A 27,726-nucleotide genomic window follows, 5' to 3' on the forward strand; every position below is an offset into this window, starting at 1 on the left:
GTTGTTGAGTTCTGCGAGGCAGCTTGTTAGAATTAAAGGTTTTTTTTTTAATCTGGAAGAAAAGGAATGCAATCTCAACTAATCAGACACGAGGATAAGATTTTTTCGTTGGTTTAGAGAACACTTATTTGTGTTAATCTTTCACTATTGATTACATAGCAAACACAAAAGGCAAAGTTGGACATGGTGCACATGCAACAACTCTAGAAATATTAGGAAGGGACACCTTATTGATATTTCTCAAAATTCAGAATTCAAACTGGAGGTTCCAAGATCTTAACCCTGTGAATTCAGCCATAAGGCTATTATGAAACATAGAAGAAAACAGCAGAAAAGGTGGACAATATTTCAATCCTTAACAACCCATCTTCTAGACAATCCAAGGAGAAAAAATACCAAAGTGTTCTGATAAGTTTCAGCCCTCTAAGGCAGTATTATCATACATAAACCAGATCTGAAAACTCATATTTACAGCAGTAAAACAACCCTTATCTTCTACAATTACATGTTAAATCACTAAACATAATTGCCCTTTATTTAAGTCAAAAAAACAAAATAAAAAACAAATATGCAATTTACACAAGTATTGGACAGTTGAAAACTTAATTAATATGCATAAGATGAAGTTCATGTACATACCATAGCTTTGTCACAAAGCCAGTACAATCCACTAGCTCTACAAAACCCAAGCTAAGCAAAACAATGAGAACACTAGTCCGACCAAGGAGCTTGAACATGAATGAATCAGTCAAACAAGTTCTCCAAGTAAAGGCATCTCCTATTCTCTTTCTTCACCAAATACACCCTAGGGTTCCATCTCAATACCTAATCTCAATTCTCTAAGGGATTAAACCCTGACCCTAGACTTCAATATGCTCCAAGAATATCAAGAAACCCTAGTGACTCCAAGAGAGAAAGAGACCAAGTACAAATGAAGATCTAAGGGAGAGAAGATAACTAGTGAACTCCACTTGATTACATCTCTAACCCAAGTGATAAGCATAATGAGCTATGATCAATGATGACGACATAATGTGCATCCATGCCCTTACATGCAACCTACAATAAACACATGTAGGCTCGCACAAGTGAAGCACTCCACTCCAAGGGTACACATGTCAAGTTCCAAGGTTATGTTGTACACAATAAACACTGCAAGATGTGTAGCTATATTAGGTATGTCCAGACTCTAGACTTATTTATCACAAGCCCACATAGACTCCATCATTCTTCCTAAGCCATGTGCTCCACTACGTCCACTCCCCCTACATGAACACTATCACTAACTAGGCATCCCTAAACCAACTCCAAGCCTCAGCACAGGAATCCAAGCTAGCCCATGCTATCCAGGGCCTGATGCTCCCCTTTAAAATGCACAACACTCCTCCTAAATAGAGCATTCTCCAAGCAAGCAGAATCCTCCATGTGACCATCATGAAAGATGTCCCCCAAGCTATCAAGAGAACTCCAATGCCTAAGGAAGAATGCCAAGCAAGCATCCACTTGAGGTCAAGCAACCACTGAGCAAACTAACTCCAATGTGCCAATCCATCAGACTATCTCACATGTGTTAATCCATCTCAAACCATACAAGGACTGAACGTACACCACGTACCCCAAATTCCATGAAGCACCCCCAAATAAGGTGTAGATACTTAGGAGTAACCCAACAGCTAACACACCTTGCAGCATGAGCAAGGAATCTCCCCTTGATTATCCAATCCCCTTTACCCAATCCACAATATCTCGATTGAGTGAGGAAGCCTAGCCATCTCAAGCTAGCAATTTCTCAAAAAAATAAACTTGAAGATGATGTTTGAGACATTGCTGTACATGAGATGGAGCCTAATAATGATGGTTTGGGGCCCTAAAGGAAAGACAAGAGTGATCCTTCACACAACGTGGGTTAATTTTAGTGGTGGCTTACATTGATTTCTTTAATGTGTCATGTTTTGTCTTTTCTTTGCCTTAATAGCAATCCTTTTGGGGACACACTAAACTTACATGTTGTATGGTCAAGTGGTACTAAATTTATTGTAAACCCTTCCAATGGTGGCTCACATTGATTTCCTTAATGTGTCATGTTTTATCCTTTCTGTGCCTTAATGGCAATCCTTTTGGGGACACTAAACTAAGTCGTATGGTCAGGTGGTACTAAATTTATGTTACATATGACATGGGGACATTTTGCTAGGATCTATGGCTTTTAGACCAATTATAATTTTTCCTGTGGTGGCCACCCACATGGTCTTTTTTTGTAAAAATGCCCTGTATGTATATATTTTAAACATATTTGTAATCAAAGGAAGCATTTTTTACCAACAAGAAAAGGAATTTCAGATTCTTGGTTAATTCATACTTGTGAATGTAAATCTAACACTTACTTCACCACCTGCCGCAAGCAAGAGCCCATTATTGCTAAAGATTAAACATTGCTGTCGACCCGCATTTTCTAACTGATCCAATGCTTTTCCTGAAGGCTTGATACCAATCTTTGTAGCCTCTGATTCATCCTGGCTCGTCAATTCAAATCTCCTGCAGCAATGATAAAATCAGCAATATCGTAAATTCCAATTATAGGAAGCTCCATTTTCATGATGCTGTACTATTTTATGAAACAGTAGTCGAAAGATCACTGATACATTTTGAGAATACTAAAACTGTGAGCTAATATCAGTTTGTAATAGATTGCAGAACCTTACTGGTATCCACGCTGATATCTATGACATAACACTCTATATCCTCTACTGGAAAGAAAATTGTTTCATTGGGTTATTTAGCAACCCAAAAAAGTAAAATGTGTATAAAAGAAATTAGAACATGCCATGAAGGTCCAAAAAAACAAGAATATAAAAAAGAATTTATTTTTTATGTTCTCAAGGCATAAGAACACTACAAGCATGTTAAAACCTAAGAGCGGAAATTTAAAATATGGAAATGCACCTACCAAAGTTATTGGAAGTTGTGAAGACAAAATCTCAAAAGGCTGTGGAAAAGAGAAACTAGTAGACAGCACTGACATGCTACACCACCACTCTCCCATATGTTTGAACATATTAATAAGATATCAGACTTTCTAGCTTCCTAACACAGAAGAGAAAATTTCAGCAAATGACACTAAATTACTTCTTTGCTTTTATTAGTATGACACCAAAAATCCTTTGTTTTTCTAAAAGCCTAGACTGTAACAGACCCACCTCAAGAAATTTATCACCCCTAAGCTCAATTCTGTTGATTTTCTGGTAGCATTGGTTCAGTATTTTGGATGTTTTTCCATTGCAGTTGTTGAAGAAGGCAGCAGCAGCAGTTGGAACAGAGTTGCAGTGCAGATGCAGTTGGCAGCAGCATGCAGAGTCAGCGGCGGCACGGATGCAGCATTTGCGCAGTAGTTGGTGGGTAGTAATGTTAGATATCAGCAGCGCAGAGGGATATGTTCAGAGTCAGAGTGATGCTTCAGCAGGTTGCATTACTAGAGCACATTCCTCGCTAAGAGGGAGTGTTGATTTCTGGTAGCATCGGATGTGCTCTAAGCGTCAAAATTTGCAGGGAGGTTAGGACACATGTATTCCAGAATACCGAGAAATCATTTTGGGAAATTCCACCCGGACACAGTTTTATTAAAATAATTAATTATTTTTAATGGATGCCTGAGTCTAAACTTAGGAAGTTAAAAAAATTAAAGGGTATTAATTAAACTGGGAGTGAAACTTCTAGAAGAAGACGAGGATCAAGTCAAAATGATCTGAGCCATTGATTAGAATCTAATTTGGGTCGTTGATTAATCAACGAGAGGATTATAAGAAGAGGCTAGATGGGCATTTGGAAAACACATCGAGTGAGAGATCAGATATCGATTTTTTCAAGAGAGCAGCGCAGTAGTTGTCGGAGAGGTCATCAAAGAGATTTCTTGCAGTGAGAGGCAGGGATAGTTTTCCGGTTGGAGAGTTTTCTAATCCGGGGATACATTGCAAAGGAGGCAGAGAGAGATCCAGAAGAGGTAGCGTAGAGCCACACTGGGCAGAGTAGAGCCACACTGGGGCAGTGCAAAGCCTGAGAGGAGATTTGAAATTTGCTGGAGAGTCGAGTTCTAGAGCCAGAAGTCGGGGTGTGAGACCGGAAGGACAGAGTGTCGAAGTTCCAAAGGCAAATCGGCCAGAAAGAAGGGTGACACAGAGCCTAGTCGCTGTGACGCTGAATTGCGTACGCTGGCGCAGAGGCAGTGTGGGGCTTGCCATCTAGAGCCTGGATCAGTATTGAATCTCCAATGATAGTGTGAGGTATTTCTCACTAATTTCCCTGCCAATCAGATCCTCTGTATCAGATAGCCAGTAAGGCATCCAAACATTGTATTCAAAAACTACTGCATAATTATAAAATCCTCAATTGTTGCACCGGTTTTCCCAAGTTTGGTTTTTTCGGGGACATTTGTCCAAAAACAACAGTGTCACTTGTGTGTGTTATTTCTTCTTGCTCAGTTCTTGTTTCCGCATATTATTTATGTTTTGAAGGCTGCAGTTGTATTTATTTCGATGTTTGTTGTGTAATACTATAAATAACTTGTAAGAGAATCAGCAAGTAGGAGAAATAACATCAGATTGTTGCAGTAGGGATTTGGGTCACCAGATTTTCACAAATTCTCTTTTCATGTGACTTCCAACTCATACCTACCTCAACTTTAGCGCATTTATGATATTGACAGTTGTAGACTTTGCTTCCAAGATTGTAAGCTGGTGCCACTCACTTTTGCCATTTGGAGCACTTATGTTGATTATTGTTGGTGTTTTGTTTTATTTGTGCCTCTATAAAGGATCCTCTTCAGTATTTCAACTTTCAACTATAGACTATAATGATGGCAAGTATGTTGCTTCTTGGTACACATGCATGCTTATGTGTAACTTGGAGCACTTGGTAAATTTTTTAATTCTTTTGCCCGAGAGGCAAATCAACACCCTTTGATTCCTTGAAGCACTTTGGTTGATCCTTCATGCTAATGCCTTATTAAATCACTTTCATCTTCTATGGAATTCTTGGGTTGCCTGAAGTATTCTTGTGGATCATCAACAAACATTTGCCTTTTCGTGCATTTGGCTAGATCTTTTTTGCTTCAACACTTCCAATTCTCTTTTAGTTATAACAAAAGTTTCTTTTTCTTCCTTTCAATGTGTGCCTTTTATGATGAGATGCCATCTTAGCACAAGTGTTGTTTGGAGTATTGGTTTTTAGGTTTGGTTGGATCACTCTTCATCTTCAGCACCTGTGACCACTATGAAATCACTTTCAACTTCAACATTTCCATCTTCTAGATATTGTTCTTCTACAACTTGCTTAGAGTCAACACACTCCACACTAAGCCCTTGACATTCCATCCTTTTACATCTTCAGTAAATGTTACGCACAGAGGAAGTTGTCATTAAGGATGGATAGGAATAAGTTCATAACACCTCCTTCCTTCTTCTTCTATTGCTTTTTAGATCAATGTTACATTTATTGTTATCAGCAATAATTTATCACCAGGGGTCCAAAATTTAAATTATCGGAAATATCGAGGAAAATATTGGAAATTATAGAAAAACTTGAAAAAATACAAAAATATTCATTTTTTTCCAAATTTGTATTATTTTAAAGCAACATCAGCATCACATAAACAAATTGTCACACAACTATGAAAATAAAACTACAATATAAAATGTATAATGTGCCAAGTGGTACATCAATCATTGATAGTAGATACTGAAAGTCTGAAATATGATATTTACTCAAGTCCTAACATTTTTTCAAATTTTTATTCTTTTAAAGCAAACATCAACATCAAACAAACACATTGTCACACAAATAAGAACATAAAACTACAATATAAAATGTATAAGATGTAGATACTGAAGTCTAAAATATGATATTTGTCATTTTGTCTTGACTCCTCAGTCATGACTCATAAGTTTTGACAAGATAATAGTTAAAGCTTAATACAAAATCACATTAAAACAAAAATAAATGTATCTCATGAGATGACCATCACGAGGCATCTAGATTCTAGATACTATAACAATAATCCGATAATAATACAACACTAAGAAGGTGTGGCCAAGGATTAGGTTTCCCTCTCCCTTGAGAAGCTTGTGGTTCCCATGAAATTCCTTAGTTCCTCCCTCCAATCTCTCTTTCTAGTAGTATCAAGAATTGAGTTCTTTGCAATAAGGACAATGTCTAGGGTAGCTTTAGGGCAAATATGAACATCATGACCTAGGATTTTGGCAAGGTGGTATTTCAAGCGGGTGATTTCACCAAACATTTCCATTCCACAGAGCTTGCACCTCATCTTTTCTCTATTATCATCCTCACATGGTTCACCATACTCCCATATTTGGTCCAATGGCTTTGCCATTTTATAGAGATCCGATTAAATTTTCAATTTTTGGACCTACCACACAAAACAAATGTGGAAATTCAAAAGAGGGTAAGAAGAGGCAGATTCTAAATTTATAGTATATACCAATCTTGGAAAACAAAGAAAAGGAAGGCAATTTATTTTTTTTACATAGCTGCAAATAATAAATATGGATATGGTATATTGGAGTAAATCTCCACTCAAAAAATATTCAGTTGATGGCAAAGAAAACTATAGATTTTCCCTTGTTTGTTTGATGAAAAATGGTCACAAGACTCACACAACCCTCAAAGCTCAATCTTAGCACAAGAAAAAACAAAAATGACCTTTGAAAAACCCAAACTGCAACTTATATTTGCGTTTTTTTTGTAGCAGGCCGATAATTTCCCATAATCTCGCAATAATTTCAAAATTTACCTAGGCATATTATCGCGATATTTTCTGGTGATAATATCAGCAAAGGCTCTTTCATCAATAATATCGCGATAATTCCTATATTATCGCAATCAATGTTGCAAACATCAGCATCGGGATAAAATAGACAAGGGTTCGAAAAACAAAAAGATCATAAAAATCGCAAAAATATCAGTAAAAATCGGCAAACATCGGCAAAATTAAGATACCACCAAAATATCGGTAAAAATTGACAAACATCGGCTAGGCCAAAAAATCGTGAAATCAGGATAAAATCGAGATAAAATTAGGTTGTTTGCAACACTGATCACAATATGTGCAACAATGTTTTAGATCCTTCTTCCTATCCCAAGTTGTTCTTAAGGGGGGATGTAAGGATATTAAACATTACAAGGTGGCTTAAGACCAACTTTGTTTAATGTTCTAATCATGTGCGCTTTTGCACTTAGTGATTTATGTTAAATTTTGTATTTGGAATTCAAAGAAACCACCAAAGATAAACATCTTTTGTTGGGCAATGGTTCATGGGAAAATAGTTACTGGAGATAACTTTATCAAGCGAGGAATTCAAGGTCCCACCACATGTCTTTTTTGTTTTCTCACTCAAACTCTATTTAACATCTTTTTTTGGAATGTGCATGTGCAAAGACTGTATGGCAAGAATCTTTTGCGGAAATTCTTTCCAAAGTGGATATGCCAATCAATTGGAAAGACATGTTCACAAGAAGGGTGAAAAATTACAAAGGATCATTCAATAATAAACCTCTTTTCAAAAGACTTTAGACAGCTCTTCCAAAGTATATTTACTAGAAATTATAGCTCGAAAGAAACAGATCCATCTTCAGCCATGAGCTCAATCCACCGTTTTAGGTTGTGATGGTAGCAAATTATATAAATTCAAAAATTCGAAAAAAAATAGAAAACACTTGATGGGAGTATGATGAACAGAGATGGATCCATTGATTTCAAATTTGTCCAACTCAATTAATAAAAAAAGGAATAAATCCTTTTCCCAGATCAATCCTGTAGCTTCAAATGGATGCAAGTGAATTCCAGCAATGGAGATCCGAGCAGCATTCATATATTCTTTCTTTGATGGCACTTCAAATAGGAATCCAGAAGCAGTAGGAACAGGGGAATCCGTTTCGATCTTAGAGGAACATTGGGTAATCTCCCAAGGGAATTTTCGCCCTTATGGTGTAGAAAATCCACGAAAATCTGCAACTGCTCTAATCAACAATCTGAAAGCTAGTTTCTTTTCATTAGGACACATATTTTCTCTACTTATTTGCAACGAAATAGGAACAGAAATAAACACAGTCACTCAATAATCAAGACAAAAAAATGCTAGGAAACCCAACTGAGCAAACCCTTTGCTTGTTTGAGAATTTTATTAATAGAAGAATGAGCAATAGATCTCTTACAATACAATATTGTCTCAACAAAAAACACAATGGTTCTCCCTGCCTGAACTAGGCTTGAAACACCTGCAAGTAGTCTGATCATGCCTCCCTATTTCTATGTGCATAGGTTGCTCCGATTATTTAGGGAATTCTCCCTAAATCCTTGCACAAATCCCAAGGGAAATTCCTCCTCAAATCTGCACACAACCTTCTCTTGCACACTCTTCCTTTCACAAGCTCACACACACAAACTTGTGCTCTCTATTGCTTTGTCTCACCAACTCATGCCCACAAAAAAATGATGAATTATGTGCCTTAATCCTCCTTATAAGCTTTTCGACCAATGCTAGTTGAGGCTCCATCTTCAGAGCTCTATCCTACTCTTGCTTAACCACCACTTCTCTACTCTGAACTCTCCCTGCCTTACTAAACAATGTTGCATTTGTCTCTACCTACAACTTGTAGACTCTTCGCCCTCACACCTATCTGCTTCTTACATCCAAAAGCTAAGTGTTGGAGGTATTCCTTACCTCTATTGAGGATGATATCATCTCCGTTGTCCTCAAGGGTAGCTACCGAAACAAGATATTGCATCAATCTTGGAACATAGAGAACATCTCTGAGATGAAGAGGATTACCTAACTCCCTTTGAAAACTTACAAAACCAACTCCTCTAGCTGCATATTGACCATCATCTCCTAGCTCAATCTAAAACTGCATGTCCTTCTCCTTCAAGTGGCTAAAACTCTTCTTGTTCCTGGTCATGTTGAAGGATGCTACTGAATCAATATACCATATATTGTTATCTGCTAAGCTTGCCATTCAAGCAATCAATGAGAAATCTTTCTCGCACTGGGCAAAAAATTCATCTACCTTTGTTGATGCAGCTACATGATCCTTACTAGACTCCTTCCACTTAGGACACTTAGTGGCATAGAGTCCAAACTCATGTCAATGGAAGCACTTGATATTGCTTAGATCCTTCTTTGTACCCTTCTGAATGGACTCAACCTCTTCTTGGCCCTTCTTGCCCTTGGCCTTGCCTGTCAGAGCAAGATTCTCATCGTCCACTATCATAACAAATCTACCATCTCTAGTCCCTCTCCGGATCTCTTCCTGAATGCAGTTAGTCCAAAACCTTTCCCAATTGGGAAAAATTTCTCTATCGTTGACAGCATCCTAGAAATCATACCAAGACTTGTGAAGTCCAAGTAAGGCAAAACTCACAAGGCCGTGCTCAGATACAATCACACCAACACCTCCCAGCTCATCTCGTACTTGAGTGAACCTTGACAAATATGTGACGATGGGCTCATCCTCTCTCATTCAGATACTCCTCAACTTCTCCTTAAGTGCAAGCTTCTTGATATCACCGGTACTCTGATATAGTTCTGAAATAGTTTTGAACGTCTCATAATCTCTGACCCCTTCTAGAATAATCCTCTTTGCCTTGATATCATTCTTAGTATTTTGGGTCAATTGTTGGGGATCTTATGGTGGTGGTATGGCCTACTTCACAAATTTCCCCATCCTATTATCCTCCAAAACTATCGCGATCCTCCCTTTCCATGGAACGAAGTCCGATGCTCCCTCTAAACAGTGATCTACCCTCAATCCTTGGTACACCATCCTACTTCCCAGAGAGCTCTCCAACACCTGTGAACTAGGGTTGATTCGCTAGCCCTCTTGGTTGCCCTTTAGTCCTTCAAAGTTCAACTCCAACAATTCGGCCTCTCCTATTAGTCTTGTAGCCCTTCACAAGGACTGAACTTAGGGCTCAATAGACACCTTCTAGCAGCCCACCAATCTGATCTTAAGCTGCCACCAAACTTGTCCCAAACTAAACACCATCAATCTAGCAAACCATCAACATGGAAGGAAATACATACCTCTTGAAAGAAGACTTCTTTACTCACTGAAACACCTCGTCCGGTGCAGCAACTTCTATGAATTACGGCCCTAGTTAAGTCTACCTATAGCAGTTGCTTCAACCCTCATACTCAGCCTCCAATCCACCTTCAGAACTGCCCGGTCATTGTGAAAATTCCTTGAAATTCAGCCACTGGAATTAATTCTCCTAACTGATTATTCAGTTTATTAATTTTTATGATTAATATTGGATTGATCACACTGCAATTTCTTCACCAAATAAATAAACATTATGGAAATAAAAATACTAGAAACTGAGAAATGCGAGCACACACAAAAATCATGACATCGTTATTTTTGGACAAAAGTCCCTGGAAAAACCCAACGTGGAAAAACCAATGCAACAGCTGAGGGTTTTATTATTATGCAGCAGTGAATTTCTAAGTAAAATCATTGGAAGCCCAATTGGCTATCCAATCAGCAAGAATCTGACAAAAATATTCAGAGACAAAATTCTCTCTCCACAAGCAAACGTCGGCCTCCGTCTCCCTGTGAAAACTAGTCGTCCAACCCTTGCGCAGGCCCTTTTTGTGCTGCTTCTGATCAATCTACGCTGCTGTGCTGGGAAACCCGCGCGATCCTCATGGTTGTACTGGTTAAACCAGCGTGACCCTAATCTGTGACTCGTCAGAAAAATGCACGCGACCTTTGCGGCTGTCTTGGGCTAGCTTCACTATGGAATATTTCTGTCACTTGTTGCTGCCTCTCCGGAACTGGAAATCTTCCTTTGGATCACTGTCTTCGCCCCTCTGACACTTGCTACTCAATCTCTAGCTCGATCTCTCCTGCTAAATCACTTGCACTGGAGAATCGAACTATCTAGATCACTAAGCATCTACACTAGTGTGTTCTCCATCTGCCCATCGACCTATTCTTATAATCTCTAGTTGAGACTCCAACAGCAACGATTAAAACTTAATCAATGGTTGATATCGTCTCCAAGTCGATTTGTGTGAGTTTCTAGAGAATTCTCACCTTTCTCAATTAATTACTATTCATTAACCATTTTTCCTGAGACTTAGAAAATTTTCGATTATGGTCAATTAATTTAATTGAACCATCTCTAGGTGGAACTTCCAGAAACGATTTCTGGGTTTTGGAGAACTCCTATGTTTTAGCCTTTCCACATAGTCTCGAGACTAGAACACCATCCGATGCTACAAAAACTAACACTCCCTCTTTGCGAGGAAGGTGTTCTCTCCAAACTTTGTCTTTGTAACATCCTCCAACCACGTTGTTGATGTCTGACAATTGTAGCTGCCTGCCATTGTCCAACAACCACTGTGCTAACTCTGATTCATCTACCACTTATTGTAGTTGAACCAAATTGTTGCACCTGTGCTGTTGCTGACACTACAATGTACATCATGTACAGCTGCCAATGCTACATCTAACTACTACTAGTGTTAATTTTAGGTATGTTCTATGCTTAGAGCAATTTATTTCAATTTTCACAGTTAGCTCAATATCTTTCCCAGATTAGCAATCACATCAGCATTAAAGTAAACTGCAAATATAACATAAACATAAATCACAGAAGACAAGCCAAGACAAGAGGACACAAGATGTGGCACTAGCTAGGGACAAACCCCAATGTGGGGAAACCCTTGATCAATTCTTCTTATATGTTCTTCAATAGTTCAGCAGAGAGAGAGAGAGAGAGTACATTTACAACAGAAGTCAACACTTTGACTTATCTAGATAAGATGATAGATTGTCTCTAAGAAGATGATACATGAGATCAGTTGAAGACATGTTGCTTCAACTGATTCTCCAAGGCGACTCCTTCACCTATCATAGTGTTGCATCTCGTCATCATGCTGCACCTCACTGTGCTGCACCATGTTGCACCCATCATAACAATGTTGGACCTTATGACCATGTTGTACACATCATACTGTTGCACCTTATGCTGCACTGTTGTCCCATGTGTCATAACCATGTTGTCATACAACATGTCTCATGTGCTTGTAGCACCATGCTTGCCACTGCTATCCATGTTGTCCATGCTTTCATGCTACACCATGCTTGCCATGTCGTGTCCATGCTTGCCATGCTGCACCATGCTTGCCATGCTGTCCATGCCTCACCATGCTTGCCATGTTATCCATGCTTCACCATGCTTCCTGCTAGCCATGCTTATTGTTGTCCCATGTGCCTTTGTTGCCATGTCACAACAGTCCCATGTATCTATACAGCACTACGTACCTTGTTGTCCCATGCATCTATACAGCACTATGTACCTTGCTATCCTATGCATCTATACAACACTATGTACCTTGCTGTCCCATGCATCTATACAGCACTATGTACCTTGTTGTCCTATGCATCTATACAGCTATGTACCTTGTTGTACTATTTACTTTGTTGCACTAGTTAGCAGTAGCATGTAGCCTTAGCACTGATGTACTAGTCGCCTTACTTGCTGAGCAGCACCATGTACCCTTGTTGCCATGTGTTGTTTCACCACGCTGCACTACTACAATGCATCACTGGATAGGGCATCATCCTACAGCCCTTATCCTCCATACAAATCAGCAAGGCAGCCTTCTAAAGACTGCGGTTCTCCAAGGGAATAACCCTCCATACCTACGTTATTCCTTAAGGCCTTGTTTAACTGCGACTAAGGCCACGCTGTCCCTACAGCTCCTTCATGTTGTCTAGGACAGCCTCCACGCTGTCCTTCTGGTCCTTCATATTGCGGCTAAGGTCACACTGTCCCTACAGTCCCTTCACGTTGTTTAGGGCATCCTCCACGTTGTTCCTTTGACCCTTTATACAGCGGCTAAGACTCCGTTGTCCACACAGTTGTTCCTTGGCTTAATCTACCCAGCAATATGCACTTGGAACAACCCTTACTTACCATGTTATCACCTACAGCAAACCCTCATTACAGCCCATAAACTTGACTGCGTTAGGGCTTCTCACTTGACTGCATCCTAGGGCTTCTTACTTGACTGCGTCCTAGGGCTTTTCACTTGACTGCATCCTAGGGCTTCTTACTTGACTGCGTCCTAGGGCTTCTCACTTGACTACGTCCTAGGGTTGTCCTCCTTGAAGTGTTAGGGCTGCCTTCTTTTCCTCCAACGTCTAGGGCTTCCACTCCTAGATTTCTCTTCCACTAAAACTCAAGACAAGTGGAGAGAAATCAAGATAGAAGTGTGTGTGAGAAATGGCTCTCAAGTCATCTCCTTTTATACTAAAACGTTGAGCACATGTGGGGTTTATTTGGTTGCTGCAATGTTGCAAGAAACGTCCCACCCATGGATCTAACCCCCGAAACGCTATCCGTACGGATGCATGGGGGAAGCGCCTCCCGAAACGCGCTCCAGAAAAACCGAAACGCGTTTCGGCGCTTCTTGGAAATTTCAAGAAGCGTCTGCCTAAAACGCGTTTCAGTTTTTTCCGAACCGCGTTTCGGTTTTTTCCGAAACGCGTTTCAGACGGCGCTTCGCCGTACGAAGCATCAAGCTTCCGGGGAAATAAATAAATAAATATATATATATATATAGCAAATGCTCCCTCATGGTAATGTTAAATTCTTAAAGTAAAAGTGACATTCTCCTTTATTTTTCATTTTCATCCTTTTACTTAAATTTTTAACATTACCATGAAATGACTCAGGATGTTTGAGAGTGGTTCCAGCCTCATTGGACTTCATATGGAGAAAATAGAATTTCATATCCTATTCAAAATTGAGCAGACTTAACAATTTTCAGGAATTCAGGATCAATGGGATTGTGGCATTTCATTAGATTATATCAAGTATGAAAGTAGGCGATTAGCATTTAATCAAGAACACCAAGCCCTATATGTACCCTAGTGTTGGTGGTGTTAATTGTTGAACAACTTTGTCACGCCGTTAGCAAAAAATTACCTTTCAATCAAGTCAAAATCATCGATCAAGCATGTTAAGCTTTTTCTACCATATTTTAAGTCTTGGATTAGGTAGTTTGATCAAAATTGGGCAATGTTAACTAATATCCCTAGACAATCGAGGTAGAGGCAAAGGCTAGACAAGAGGAGAAGAATCTAGATTCTAGATGGTTGATGCATCTAAATGGTTGATGCTCAAATAATTAATCATTAATGTACAATGGATGCTATATCTATCTTGATTTATGCAAAAATATGCATGTTTTCATGTCTTCTACAACTAATTTGGTATTTGGGATGTTTGTTTTGAGTATAAATGCAAAAAAATATAAATATATATATATAGCAGACGCTTCGCTCCCTAGATTTTAGGAAAATGACGCTTCCACGTCCCCGCTTCCAAAAAACGACTCTGTTTCATCCTCGCTTCGTGCAACATTGGGTTGTTGGCCGACCTTGACGAATTGTCTTATAACACAATTAAATTCATAACTCCATGAATACTTATCGGAATCGGATGATCCTTAGATCAATCCTACACCTCTCGATGAGAGGGGTCCAAGAAAAATATCAGCTGCCATAAATAAGATGACCCATATGGAGTTTGACCCTAGTAGCCAATTTTAACACTCCCTCTCAACTAGGGAGACCTCCATCCGTTGATCCATCTGTCCGACTGTACTATCTCTGTCATCAATGCCCTGCACTTCTCTACTCTGCTCTGCTCTGCTTTGCTGAGCTTTGCTATGCTCTGCTGAACCATGAAGAAGAAGAATTGATCGAGAATGTCTCATACCATTCTCTACTGACCCGAAGTCAATTCCATATGAAGAGAGTGTGTCATACCATTCTTACTGACCTGAAGTCAATTTCATTGATCCCAGATCAATATCACAAGAGAGTGTCTCAAACCACTCATATTGATCCCAAATCAATGGAGGTCATCCTAGCATAGGGAGTACGGTAGATACAACGATGCGTCCATCAATAGTACTACTATGGTCCCTAATCCCATTTCCCTACTCATTGGCCAGATGAGAGGTTCTTACCATGAGTCCCAGACTGCATGGGTAGGATGCCTCGACAGGAGAACCATTCATCATGTCCCTAAGTCACCACGGGGTATCACAGGGGAAGGCTGAGCCATTCACCCTGTGCACAGCGCACCATTAGGGGAGGGTGAGTCGCCCTATGGTCGCTGGTTGCTCCAATAAGTACCCCAAGCCCCCCGGAGCTCCCAGAGCTCAATGCATGCAATATGCAGGACCCTCATAAGTCTCTCAACAACTCCAAGTCGTTCGAGAAAGTCACAAATTTGACCTTTCCCAGGGGCTTTGACAAAATGCCTGCGACCTGTACATCAGTCTCAATGCGATGGAGCCTCCTCGCTCATCGACGTACCATATCCCAGATAAGGTAATATCTGATGTCTATCTGCTAGAGCAATCATAGAATACGAGATTCCTCAACAATCGAATCCCCCCTTGGTTGTCACAGAGGATCACGATGGTATTCATCATGTGTGCAAATGGCTCGCTGAAGAGCTTCCACAACCAGGCAGCTTCACACGAGATCATACTCATAGCTATGTATTCGATCTTAGCGGTGCTTATAGCAACCGACTTCTGCTTCCTGCTCATCCAAGATATTGAACAGAACCAAAAGAGAACTAGCACTTGGAAGTGCTCTTGCGATCCTCCACACTGCCTGCCCAGTCAGCATTCGAATAATCATGCAGCTTCACATTTCTGGCAGTGTATCTCAATTCATGAGAGATTGCGCCCCGAAGATATCTCAGATGATTCTTGGCACCAATCCCGTGAGGCTCAACCATTTATGAGCTCATTATGCTAACTGCAAAACATATGTCCTGACGGAAGTTCACAAAGAACATCAATGCGAATGAGTTTATGAAACTCAGAGGCATTTCCCAAATCTAGTCCGTCATCACTACCATATAACTTCTGAAAGTTAAGATCCTCGAGGTAGTCACTAGCTTGCAGTTTACCATTCCACATCCAGAATCCAACTCCCTCTTACTTCTGCAAATGAGAGGGTCTGCACCTGTATACATGAGATTCTCGATCATGAATCTCAAACCCCTCAGGTTGTTCCAAACCTGTGGACCTGCTACATAAGGGGAATGGTCCCCTTGTAAGATTTTCCTTCGGTACATCTCAAACATGTACCTTCATGCCCTTCTTGAATTCAGGCATCCCTGTAACCATCTGACTCACATCGGGTAGGGCCCCATAAGTAGACCTCTGGTGTTATAGATGAGATATGTCAATTGACATGATCCCCAATGGACCATCCTGCAACTTGATACAAATTGCCAACCTTGAACCCATTTGAAAAAGCATCTTTGAAAATTCTATTTTCAAACACGTACCTTTCCATCGATGAATGCCACCCTGAAACCTTTGACTTCCATTGTCGAAATGGACACCAGGTTCTTCTTGTGATCGGGTACATAAAAGAGATTCTGTAAATGAATCGAGTTACCCTCATTCAATTGAGGGGTAACATTCCCTACACCATTTCCGGGATAGGTGGCATCGACTCCAAGTATAATCCCACGATTGTTTCCATCTCTACCATATTAGAGAGAGCACCCTTCTACCTAGCGCTACTTATGCATTGACCTTGAGAGTTACTTGGCCCCTGTTCCATATCCTAGTTAGCCCTTACGTGACCTCCAACACTAGGATACAAGAGCTCAACCTCTTCCCAAAAAATTGCACAGAACCTACGGTTAATTCTTGAGAGAATTGGCACCCAAGACTATGCACAGATTTGACCCCAACATGTACCTGCAACTGCCCTAAACTCAGCCTTCTTCAAGCACAGAAAGAACCCAAAATAACTTGTCCTCCTCCTCTTGAAAAGACTCCTATAGTGGCTACAACTACTTCAAATCAGATATCCTTCCTCTTTGATGAATTTGCACTTGTGATGAATGTGTTTATTCACGCTTTGATATCATATAGAAAATCTACGAAAATCTACAACTGCTCTAATGAACAATCTGAAAACTAGGTTCTTTTCATTGGGACACAGATTTTCTCTACTTATTTGCAGCGAAATAGGAACATAAATGAACACAGTCACTAAATAATCAAGACAAAAAAAGTTCTAGGGAACCCAACTGGGAAAACCCTTTGCTTGTTTGAGAATTTTATTGATAGAAGAATGAGCAATAGATCTCTTATAATACAATATTGTCTCAACAGAAAACACAATGGTTCTCCCTGCCTAAACTAGGCTTGAAACACTTGCAAATAGCTTGATCCTGCCCCCTTATTTCTATGTGCATAGGTTGCTCCTATTATTTTGGGGATTCTACCTAAATCCTTGCGCCAATCCCAAGGGAAATTCCTCCTCAAAGCTGCACAAAAACCTTCTCTTGCATGCTCTTCCTCTCACAATCTCACACACACAAAAACTTGTGCTGTCTATTGCTTTGTCTCACCAACTCCTGCTCACAAAACAATTATTAATTATGTGCCTTCATCCTCCTTATAAGCTTTTTGACCCATCTAAGATTTGGCAAGTTTATTTTTGGAACTCCGACATGTGATTGACTAGTTAACTGAGTCTAACTGACTCATGCAACTCGTCCTAGACATAAATAACCTTTGAGACTGGTCACTTATTTTTTTCCAAAGCTAACTTGCACTAGGAGACAAATAACTGAGCCTCCAACTATTCGCATGAGTAAAACTGCTTCATGAACTCGTCCTGAATTTTAGGAACTCGTCCTAATTTTTAGAAACTCGTCCTAACTTTTAGGAACTTGTGCATGTTAAGGAAAGATTGCTTGTGATCACTTTGACTAAGGCACAACTCAAAGAAGGACCTTTCTCACTACTATTTTCAACATAGGGTTATAAAAAATCCCAAAATAAATTGACTAGCTTACACAACCTTCTTTCAATTGTTAAACAGATAAAGGGAATAAATCATATAGCCTGCAGTAGACTTTAGCAAACTTCAATAAATCATAGTTAATTCCAATTCAGCAGCTTGCTCTAGGGCTATTACACCAAAATCCGGGTTATATAGCCTTCACAACAGTGACAATCCCTCACTACAAACAGTGTAAGTTTAACAGTAATGCCCTTCCCGAGCTTGCTAACTGGTCATTGTCCTTATGTGTGGTTATATCGCCCTTCAAGTCTGGTACTAATATCCACTAGAGACCTCAGTTGTGTTGACTTGTGCTATGCAGACTCAAATTTTTTGTAACCAGTGGGATTCAAAAATTGTTTCGTACTTCCTCAAATGACTCGCAGCTACAACTGATTCATGGTAGCGTCCTTCAACAAGTCTCCCTGACTGGGACAGGGCCTCAGGAAGTTCAAAACTACCCTCACTGTCTTAAAACAGCCGCAAGAATGGTTACGTTTTGTTTCCTTGCCTCAAGGATTTTAAAGCACTGCTCCACTATCCAAAACGACTTCAGGGAGGTAAACAGGCCGCAGGTGAGCCCTAGATTCCCTTTGCTCCCTCAACTAAGATGGGTTGCTCCTTCGCCGCGCTAAAACAGGATTAGGTGACCAATGTAACCTTTGTTGTCTCAGATTAACCATAGAAATCTCGTTGACCAAATTAATACCACAGAGAGGTTCCTCTTGGCCAAAACAAATCTGACGTACTCTTGGAAAACACGGTGTAACAAGACAGAGAGAAAAGGGGGCCTTAGGGTGGGATCACCTCCAACGAAACTAGTCAAGAGAAAAAAAGGGGTCTTAAAACCCTCAAAGTGTAATGTTCCCAAGAAATTAATTGTCCAAGAGACAAAGTAACCTATCGATCACAATAGGCTATAATCCTTGATAAAGGGGAAAACCCCAAAATACCCAATGTTTGGGCAAGTTTTGGGGCAGCTGGACTAAGGAACCCAATGTTGGGGGTTTTGTGTGAACCTCACTCAATCAATTAAGGAGGAAGGTCCCCTCGAAGAAATCTATAAATACAAGAGGGTTGAATTCATTTGGATCATCATTGGATTGGATCATTCATCTCTGTTTTCTTTGAGCCTATGGCACTGAGGGTTTTAAGAACCCTTTTACCCTACTAATTTCGGTGGTGAAAGATTCCACCCTAGTTAGTTTTATTTTCTTCTTTTCTTTCTTTGTTCTGGCACAAGGAATTCCCTAGGAGCAGCTGAAGTTGCACGAAATCCTTGAGGTTAATTCATGACCAATTTGAAGCCCTGAGGCAGCAAGATAAACCTAAGGCTAGATGAGACTTTCTGCTGCAAGTTTATGAAGAAAGCGTAGTCCTGAGACAGTCAACTCTTCTCCTGAAGGCTGAAACAACCGAGTCCCCTTATAGCACAGTCCGAGGTTTGAGGCACCATAACCATTTAGAGTTGGTAATCCGAGTTCTCTGAGGCCCTTGAGCAAGTGTTCCTCTGGTGTTTTCGTTGGTCAATAAGCCCTATTCAGGAACAATGGAATCAAGTCTATGAGTGAGTTTTCTGCAGTCAATTTTGGGTGGCAGAACAGTTCGGCACTGCAACAGAAATCTGAACTGAAGTGGTTAGTAGGCGGCGAGGGTAGTTCTGAACCCTGTTACAATCAGCCAGTCATATCAAATAATGTTATCATAAATTAGTGAACCCGCGAGTCACTTGAGGGGGCACGAAACAAAATTTGAAATCCAATCGATTACAAGAACCTGAGCCACATAGTTTAAGTCAAGGCAGTTGTGGCCTATAGTGGGTCCAACACCAAACGCAAGGAACGATATCACTGCAGGAAAAGTCATGATCACTCAGCTCGACTAGGGCATTTGCACGAGGCATTTCAGCCCAATCCAGACTCTCTCTGCGACTGGTCAAGAATCGTTCAATGCTCAATCAGCAATCTCAGCTAGGGCATCCACACAAGCTTACTGTGACAGCCGTCAAGGCATTTCCGCACCCTCTCATGTGGCTGGACAATGATTTTCCCTACAGCATCTAGTTAGGGTTTGTATAGCACGAGTTTTAATCTCTGATTGTACCCACAGTGAATTAGTACAGGCATTGCATTGCTGCCAGCATTAGTTCACTTAGTATAATCACAGCAGAAGTATCTGGTGAACTGCGTACTGATCTTGAAATCAGGATAATAATTTAGTGGTTGAAAGAACCTACTGTTTGAAAGAATTATATGGTAGCCAGTGGTATTTATTACTGAGAAATCTTGTGCTATCGCAATGTTGTCTTGTTGAATAAATGAATATTGTTGTCAAATAATTTTGTTGATCTATTGTAACCCTAGTCAAGAATAGCTACCCTAGGGGAAAAATCTCCCTAAAACACTACAGTGATATCAAAGCAGAGATACTGCCAGCCTGGATGGTGTTTGAAGATGGAGCAGCTGGACAAATTTTTTTGCAAAGAGCATGCAGAGTCTTGCAGAGAGCTGGAAGGGCAGCAAACGGAAGCTATAAAACAATTGCAATATTGGAACAGAGTGGTTCTTACAGAATTTGAAAAATTTAACAACAAGGCTGCAGCATCCAAGCAAAATGATGGGGATCAGTCCCTTGAACCTGATGTTAAGAGTGCACAACAGAACGCAAGTATATGGACGATTTTTTTGGCTAGCTGTAAGAAAAACAAGTCGAGTACAAGAGAAACTAAGGCAAAGGCAAAAGCATGGACGTCGCTGTATTCCCCTAAGAAGAAGAAAAGCCATGATATGAATTCAAAGTTTTCAAAGAAGAAATCTCCTGATGAGGATGATCAATCTCCTCGAGCGAGCCAAGAAGGCCATAATGAGGAAGCTGATGATAATGATGATGGAGTGCAATGGCAGTGACACCTCTGTTGAGATTGCTCAGAAGAGGATTAAGGAGCAACTAACTCTTGCTACCAGTGAGATGGTGATGTTAACTATTCCTGAAGAAGGTATAAAGCAACGCACAGATATGAAGGATGTAGGTGAGATTGCTTCAAAACACAATGGCTGAGCCTGAAGACAAGCCTGCTGCTGAGAATGGTAAGAAACCCACAAGATCAACATCAACAACCAATATTTCACCAAGCTTTGCGCCAAATGGATATTCAAAATTCTCGAGGCATGTTCAGGGCCCTACTGTCGAGTGCACCAGCGACATCATTTTATGCCAACAAAGCAAATAGCCCACAACGTATGACATACTCAATTAATTCTTCAGTGACAACAAGCAGTAATGCAAGCTATGAAGAGGGTTCTGCAAGTGTTGCAACTGATACTGAAGGCAGTGATCATGATCAAGATGATGTAGGGAAGGAGTGTGACAAAAGCTTGTTTCCACAAGTTCAAGAGGATGTTTTTGCCATTGATAAGGTGGAGGTAAAAGTTGAAGATTGTCAAGCTAATTCTTTAGGCTGTGGCAGGAATCAACATGAAGATCCTGAATGCAATGGTGTTGAAAATGAAATGCTTGTAAACATAAATGGAAAAAATATAGCTGTTGTTATGGATGACAGTATATCTGACTACTGTCAAAATGCTGATGTTAGCTATACTCAACTTAACGATACTTTGGCTGGCATGGTTGAAGTCAGGGTAACTGATTCAGATTTTTGAAGAAAAGAAGCTGCTATAATTGGCAATGAGTACTCAGCAGATAGCTCTTTTGTGGATATTTATGAGAATTTGCCAGCAAACAATCCCACTCCCAACAAGAATAGTGATAGCACCTGGGAATATCTTCAGGCTACCCTGCAAAGTGACTTAGAAACAGAAAATAAGCAGAAACTCAACTATAGCTCGAGTCAAAACTTGTTTATGTCTAAATCTATGGAAAACCAAGACATTCAAACTGGTTCAGTTCCAGTGGATCAACTAAAATCTACTGAAAAACAACCAGAAAGTGGTTCAGTTCCAATACAATGATTAGTAGAGTGTGAATCAAGGTGTATGCAGGACAGCAACATCGCAGAATCTGCTGTGGGGATTGGAAAACAAACTGCTGTACACAAGTCAAGAGAGGCTAACCAGCAGGACAATATGTCTAAATTAAAGGGGAATGAGAGTTCTAGGAATTTCCAGAGTAGAGATGATACTAGGTATATCACAAGTGTACCCTCACATGGGTCCAGACTCCACATCTTCAGTGAATCTTTTAAACAGGGCAAACAGTTGCAAGTGGCTGGTTGTGCATGCAAAAGTTGTCAATGCCGCTGATTCACCAGAGGCTGGTTCTCAACTTAAACGATCTTTAAATGATTTGAAGAATTTAAGGTGTGAAGAGAATGCCTTGACTTCTCAGTCTGCTGATGCAGGGTTAACAAAACAGACAGAGGCTAGGGTATGTTGGCATTTTGGCACAGGTGTGGCACTATGGTACAGGTGTTGTCCTTGATGGCAACTCTCTTTGGTAACAGATCTCAGTTCAGGTTTTTAGAATGAAGGAAAAGACATATACGCAGGTTCATCTAGACGAAGGCGCGTATACACGCGGGTTAGACGTGTCAAAGGCGCGTATACGTATACACGCACTTTCATGCAATTAAAAGCACGTATATGTTGGAGAACTTATTTTTGGTCCGTGGTAGTTAGTCCTTGGTATTTGAACCTATGGTTTTGGACCATGGTATCTCGTCAGAAGCGTTGACCCTTGGTATTGGGTCCTTGGTATTGGTTTATTATGGTTTTGGACCGTGGTATTGTGGAAGGCCTAAAACTATAAAAGAGGAAGGAGATCATGTGGCAAAGTATCATCTGAATTATTGAATATCTGATATTGTGATAGATCTGGAATACTGGTGATTGGGTTATGGTGCAGATCTAGATCTGAAAGAAGGAAGAACCTGAGCGCAAGAAGGATAAGGACTATTGATGGATCAAAATCTCAAGGCTTGAACATTGGTATCTCTGTATGATTTTGATCTGTTATATGTGGCGCACTCTTGATCTATAAATCTGGGTTATCTAATGTCTGAATGTTTAAAAGAATAAATTATCCTTTATAGATCTGTACGCAGGTTCAGTGAATTGCAGGTGCGTATACACGCTTTTTCTGTGAATGAAAGAAGCGTATACGCAGGTTGGTTGTAGTACAGAAGCGTATACTCACAGGTTTCTGAACAGTGAAGTAGCGTATATATCTTGATTTATGTTCTAGTTGCTTCTGTTTTATTGCTGCAGTGTTCTGGGTTCAGAATTGGTGTTTGATTACAGTTACTGTGTTCTGGGTACAGCGGTCAGAGAAGTGTTTATTTGTTTCAGCTTTTGATTGGTGAAAAGGAGTTTGGGTTATGCAGAAATTCTTGATGTTTGATTGATGTTACTTGTGGATCCAGTCTGAAAATTAATGAAACGAGGTCCCTGAAAGCAAAGAGAAGGTTGCAGCCTTCTGCAGGTAGGAGCCTGCGTACTAGTATCTCAAGCTAGTACAAGAACTAAGGGGGTTGGAGCTCCCTTCCAGGAAAGCTGGAGAACGAGAGAGAGTTGTAGCTCTCTGCAGGTTGCAGCCTTCGTACTGGTAAAGACTGCACCAGTACAAAACATTGTAAAGAGAAGTTTCTAATTAAAAAGAAGATAGAGACGAATTGCAGCAGGGGGTTTTCACCCACATTGGGTTTCCTCCTTATATCTTGTGTTCTTGTGTGTGACTGTCTTCTACTCTGTTTCACTGGTTCTGGTACTGTTTATTTGCTTCTGATTCACAGATTAATAACTGACATCTGAAAGATAAATCAAATTATAAGTCTGCTTTGTATACGCGGGTTTCTTTATCTGTAGTTGCGTATATACGCGGTTTTTATTAACTGATGTACCGTATATCATCTGGAATTGAAAAAGGAAATATTTGACTTAATAATACTGATTCACCCCCCCTCTCAGTATTATTTCCAACAGGGTATTGCATCAGTCAAGCAGGAGACTGGATATAAACAACTCTGTAATTAATTCTAATTTCAAAGTGCCAATTGCTATTTTTACTCCAACTACAAAAGTAGAGTGACACAATCCAATCTCCAGTTCATAATGAGGATTCTACTCCAGAAGTTGGCATTACTTCCTTTGTAGATGTTTGTTTTTGAAAGTACAAATGTCATGCAATCTGGTGCTTCAAACCCTGCTACACCTGCAGCTGAAGATAAAACATGTGTAAATCAAAGTGCAGGTTTAGAGAACTTAAAAGGAAGAGATCCCATTTTGTCTATCACTGGAGTCAGTTTCATCTTTTCATGATAACCCTCTATCTACCGAAATGGATGAGAATGTGGACAATATGCTTGTATCAGGAATTATGAGCAAAGAAAAATGTTGTCAATGTGATGTCAATTTAGTCTTGGAAGCACGCGACTAGAGACATTTTTGTACTGAAAATTGTGATTTGTCTCAGATTGTACATTCCTCTTCCGAACAAGCAGGAGAGAATGCATTCAGAGATTCCAAGCAGGCAGTTCCACAGCCTCCTAAACAGGATAAAGAAAAAGCAGAAAATGGTTGTGATTTGTTGTTGGTTAGAAATGACAGCTCTCTACAGATCTCATTTGATACTGTTATCTCAAACGATGACAGTAATAGTCAAGAAGGGGTGGCAGATGGCTTGCAAGAAGGTGACAGGAGCTGTCAGACTGAAGCTACACCCTCCCTTGTTGATCAGAGTAATTCAAAGATACCGATAGAGCCTTCTACGTTGGCCACATCAAAAGAGAACACTCAGAGTGAAGATGTAAGCACAAAACATCCTGAGCCAGACAGTTGTAAGAATGAACTCGCTCCTGTTTCACAAGAACAAGCTATCAAGTCTGATCCTCCAAGAGGGTATCTTTCAAGAAATCTCACTCCGAAAGAAACAACAGATACCATATTGTTTTGCAGCTCTATAGTCCCCAATATTGCCTACAAGGCCGTGACTATTGGTGATATTGATGCTCATGTGAAAGATATTAACACCACCAAGGAAATTCCTGGAAGCACTAAGCATGGATTGGACAAACAATCTACAGAGGCTGTTATAGAAATTACCCATGGTGATGACTCTAAGTTTGATGGTTATGAAGATGAATACGAACTTGTTTCCGATTCTCAATGAGGTTGAAAATAACCATCAAGTTGAAGGGGGGAAACAAAGGGGGCAGCAGCGGAACTTGTCATTGCTTGAGGACAAGCAATGTCGGGAAGGGGGGATTGTAAAGTTCCCAAGAAATTAATTGTGTAAGAGACGAAGTAGCCTATCAATCCTCGTAGGCTATAGTCCTTGATAAAGGGGAAAACCCCAAAATACCCAATGTTTGGACAAGTTTTGGGGTAACTGGGGTAAGGAACCCGAAGTTGGGGGTTTTGAGTGAATCTCACTCAATCAATTAAGGAGGAAGATCTCCTCAAAGAAATCTATAAATACAAGAGGGTTGAATTCATTTGGATCATCATTGGATTGGATTACTTATCTATGTTTTCTTTGAGCCTAAGGCACTGAGGGTTTTAAGACCTCTTTTTCCCTACTAATTTCAGTGGTGAAAGATTCCACCCTAGTTAGTTCTAATTTTTTCTTTTCTTTCTTTGTTCTAGCACAGGGATTTCTCTAACTAAGGAGCAGCTGAAGCTGGACAAAATCCTTGAGGTTAATTCATGACCAGTTTGAAGTCCTGAGGCAGCAAGATAAACCTAAGGCTAGACAAGACTTTCTGATGCAAGTTTATGAACAGAACGTAGTCCTGAGAGAGTCTACTCTTCTCCTGAAACAGTCAAGCCCTCTTATAGCACAGGCCGAGGCATGTGGCATTGTAACTCTCTAGGGCTGATACTCTGAGTTCTCTAAGGCAAGCATTTCCCATTGAACAAGTGTTCCTCTAGAGTTTTTGTTGGTCAACAGGCCCAATTCAGGAACAGCAGAATCAAGTCTAGAAGCGAGTTTTTTGTAATCGATTTTGGGTGGCAGAACAGTGCGGTCGGCGGCGAGGGTAGTTCTGAACCCTGTCCCAGTCAATGAGTCGTATCAAAGAATGTTATCGTAAATTAGTGAAGCTGCAAGTCACTTGAGGGGGCACAAAACAAATTTTCAAATCCAATCGATTACAAGAACCTGAGCCATGTAGTGTAATTCAAGGCAGTTGTGGCCTATAATGGGTTCTATACCAAACATAAGGAACAATATCACTGCAGGAAAGTTAACATCAGTCAGCTCGACTAGGGCATTCACACAAGGCATTTCAGCCCAATCCAGACTCTCTCTGCAACTGGTCAAGAATCAGTCAACGCTCGATCTCGGCTAGGGCATCCACGCAAGCTTACTGTGACAGCCGTCAAGGCATTTTGGTACCCTCTAGTGTGGTTGGACAATGATTTTCCATAGAGCATCTAGTTAGGGTTTGTATCGCACGAGTTTTAATCTCTGATTTTACCCACAGTGAATTATTAAAGGCACTGCGTTGCTGTGAGACCTTAGTTCACTTAGTATAATCGCAGTATAAGTAGTTGGTGAACTGCGTATTGATCTTGAAATCAAGATGATAATTTAGTGGTTGAAAGAATCTACTGTTATGAAAGAATTATATGCTACCCAGTGGTATTTTTAATGAGAAATCTTGTGCTATTGCAATCTTGTCTTGTTGAATAAATGAATACTGTTGTTGAATAATTTTGTTGATCTATTGTAAGCCTAGTCAAGAATAGCAACCCTAGGGCAAAAATCTCCCTAGAACACTACACAGAGCTGCAACTCAAAAGAAACAGATATATTCCAATCCAAATTGATGATGAAGAAATGATTCCATCTCTCCTTTATTTATAGATTCTTTATGGGGGGTTTCTCTTCCATAATCTAATGTGAGGGGTTGATGTGCAACCTCCAATTTGGGCTTTTTGATCCCAGCTATCCCAAAATTTACCCATTGTTGCCCCAAAACATTGGATAATGAGTTTCCCTCCTTATCAAAGACTATAGCTTACAGGGTTGGATTGGCTACTTCATCCCTCCCTTGGGCAATTAATCCATATGGAACATTACAGTCCCCTCTTCCCGACAGTGCCTTAGAGAATTGCCTTAGAGAATTGCACAATCCTTGAGAGATCCCAGCCTTTCTCTCGGGAATTGCACAGTCCAAGCTGACAATGAGCCTTAAGCTCAAGAGTTGCACAGCATCAGATGACAACCAACCTTGAGCTGGGAAATTGCGCAGAGCATGAAAGGTAGCCTAGGGCCACTCAGCACAGAAATTGCGCAAAAGCCTTTCTGTGCTCAAAAACTGCTCAGTGCATGAGCCAGAGAGTTGCCCAGCCCTTCCCAGAACTGTGCAATCTTTCCGGGCAATGCATGGCAGGGTTCCCCCGGAAAAGAGAGAAAACTAAAGGGCAAGAAGCATCCCTAGGAAGTAGGGATCTATTATTAGTTTCCCAAAGGTGGCACATTGCTATCCTTAGAAATTTTTGCCAAGTGTCACTTTTGTCCTTGATCTCAGACATGTGTGTCATAAATTCCAATTTGCTCAATTATATGTAATGGACGCCTCTAGAGCTCATTTGTACATTCGATCATCAAGCTCTAGCATTCCCGAGGAGATCAAGGATCCTTCGGAGCATTGTTGTCACTTTTCCGAGTGAGTTTTGCTTTTATCGTCTTTTGCCACTTTTTGTCGCTTTTTGTTGTTTAACTTGGGTGAGTATTGTTTCACTTGTTTCTTTGCACGACTGTCACTGTTTCAACTTGTTTTAGCTTGTAGAAGTGTTGTTTCAAGTTATAGATTGTCTTTCCCAAATGTCGCATGAGTTTTCCTGTTTTTGC

The 27,726-nt window shown here is 40.3% G+C and overlaps 1 protein-coding gene across 1 annotated transcript in view; it reads right to left on the reverse strand.

The window, feature by feature from the left end:
• Positions 1 to 27,726, reverse strand: part of LOC149223634 (SEC12-like protein 2) — a 106,295-nt gene that overhangs the window by 66,113 nt on the left and 12,456 nt on the right. The window contains exon 3 of the mRNA XM_089385895.1: positions 2,385 to 2,535. Within this exon, the coding sequence (XP_089242021.1) occupies positions 2,385 to 2,535 (151 nt within the window). The remainder of the gene's footprint in view (positions 1 to 2,384; positions 2,536 to 27,726) is intronic.

Source organism: Pinus tabuliformis, chromosome Q (genome assembly GCF_031772625.1).
Source record: "Pinus tabuliformis cultivar Carrire ecotype Pingquan chromosome Q, CPIR1, whole genome shotgun sequence".
Classification (NCBI taxonomy): Eukaryota; Viridiplantae; Streptophyta; class Pinopsida; order Pinales; family Pinaceae; genus Pinus; species Pinus tabuliformis.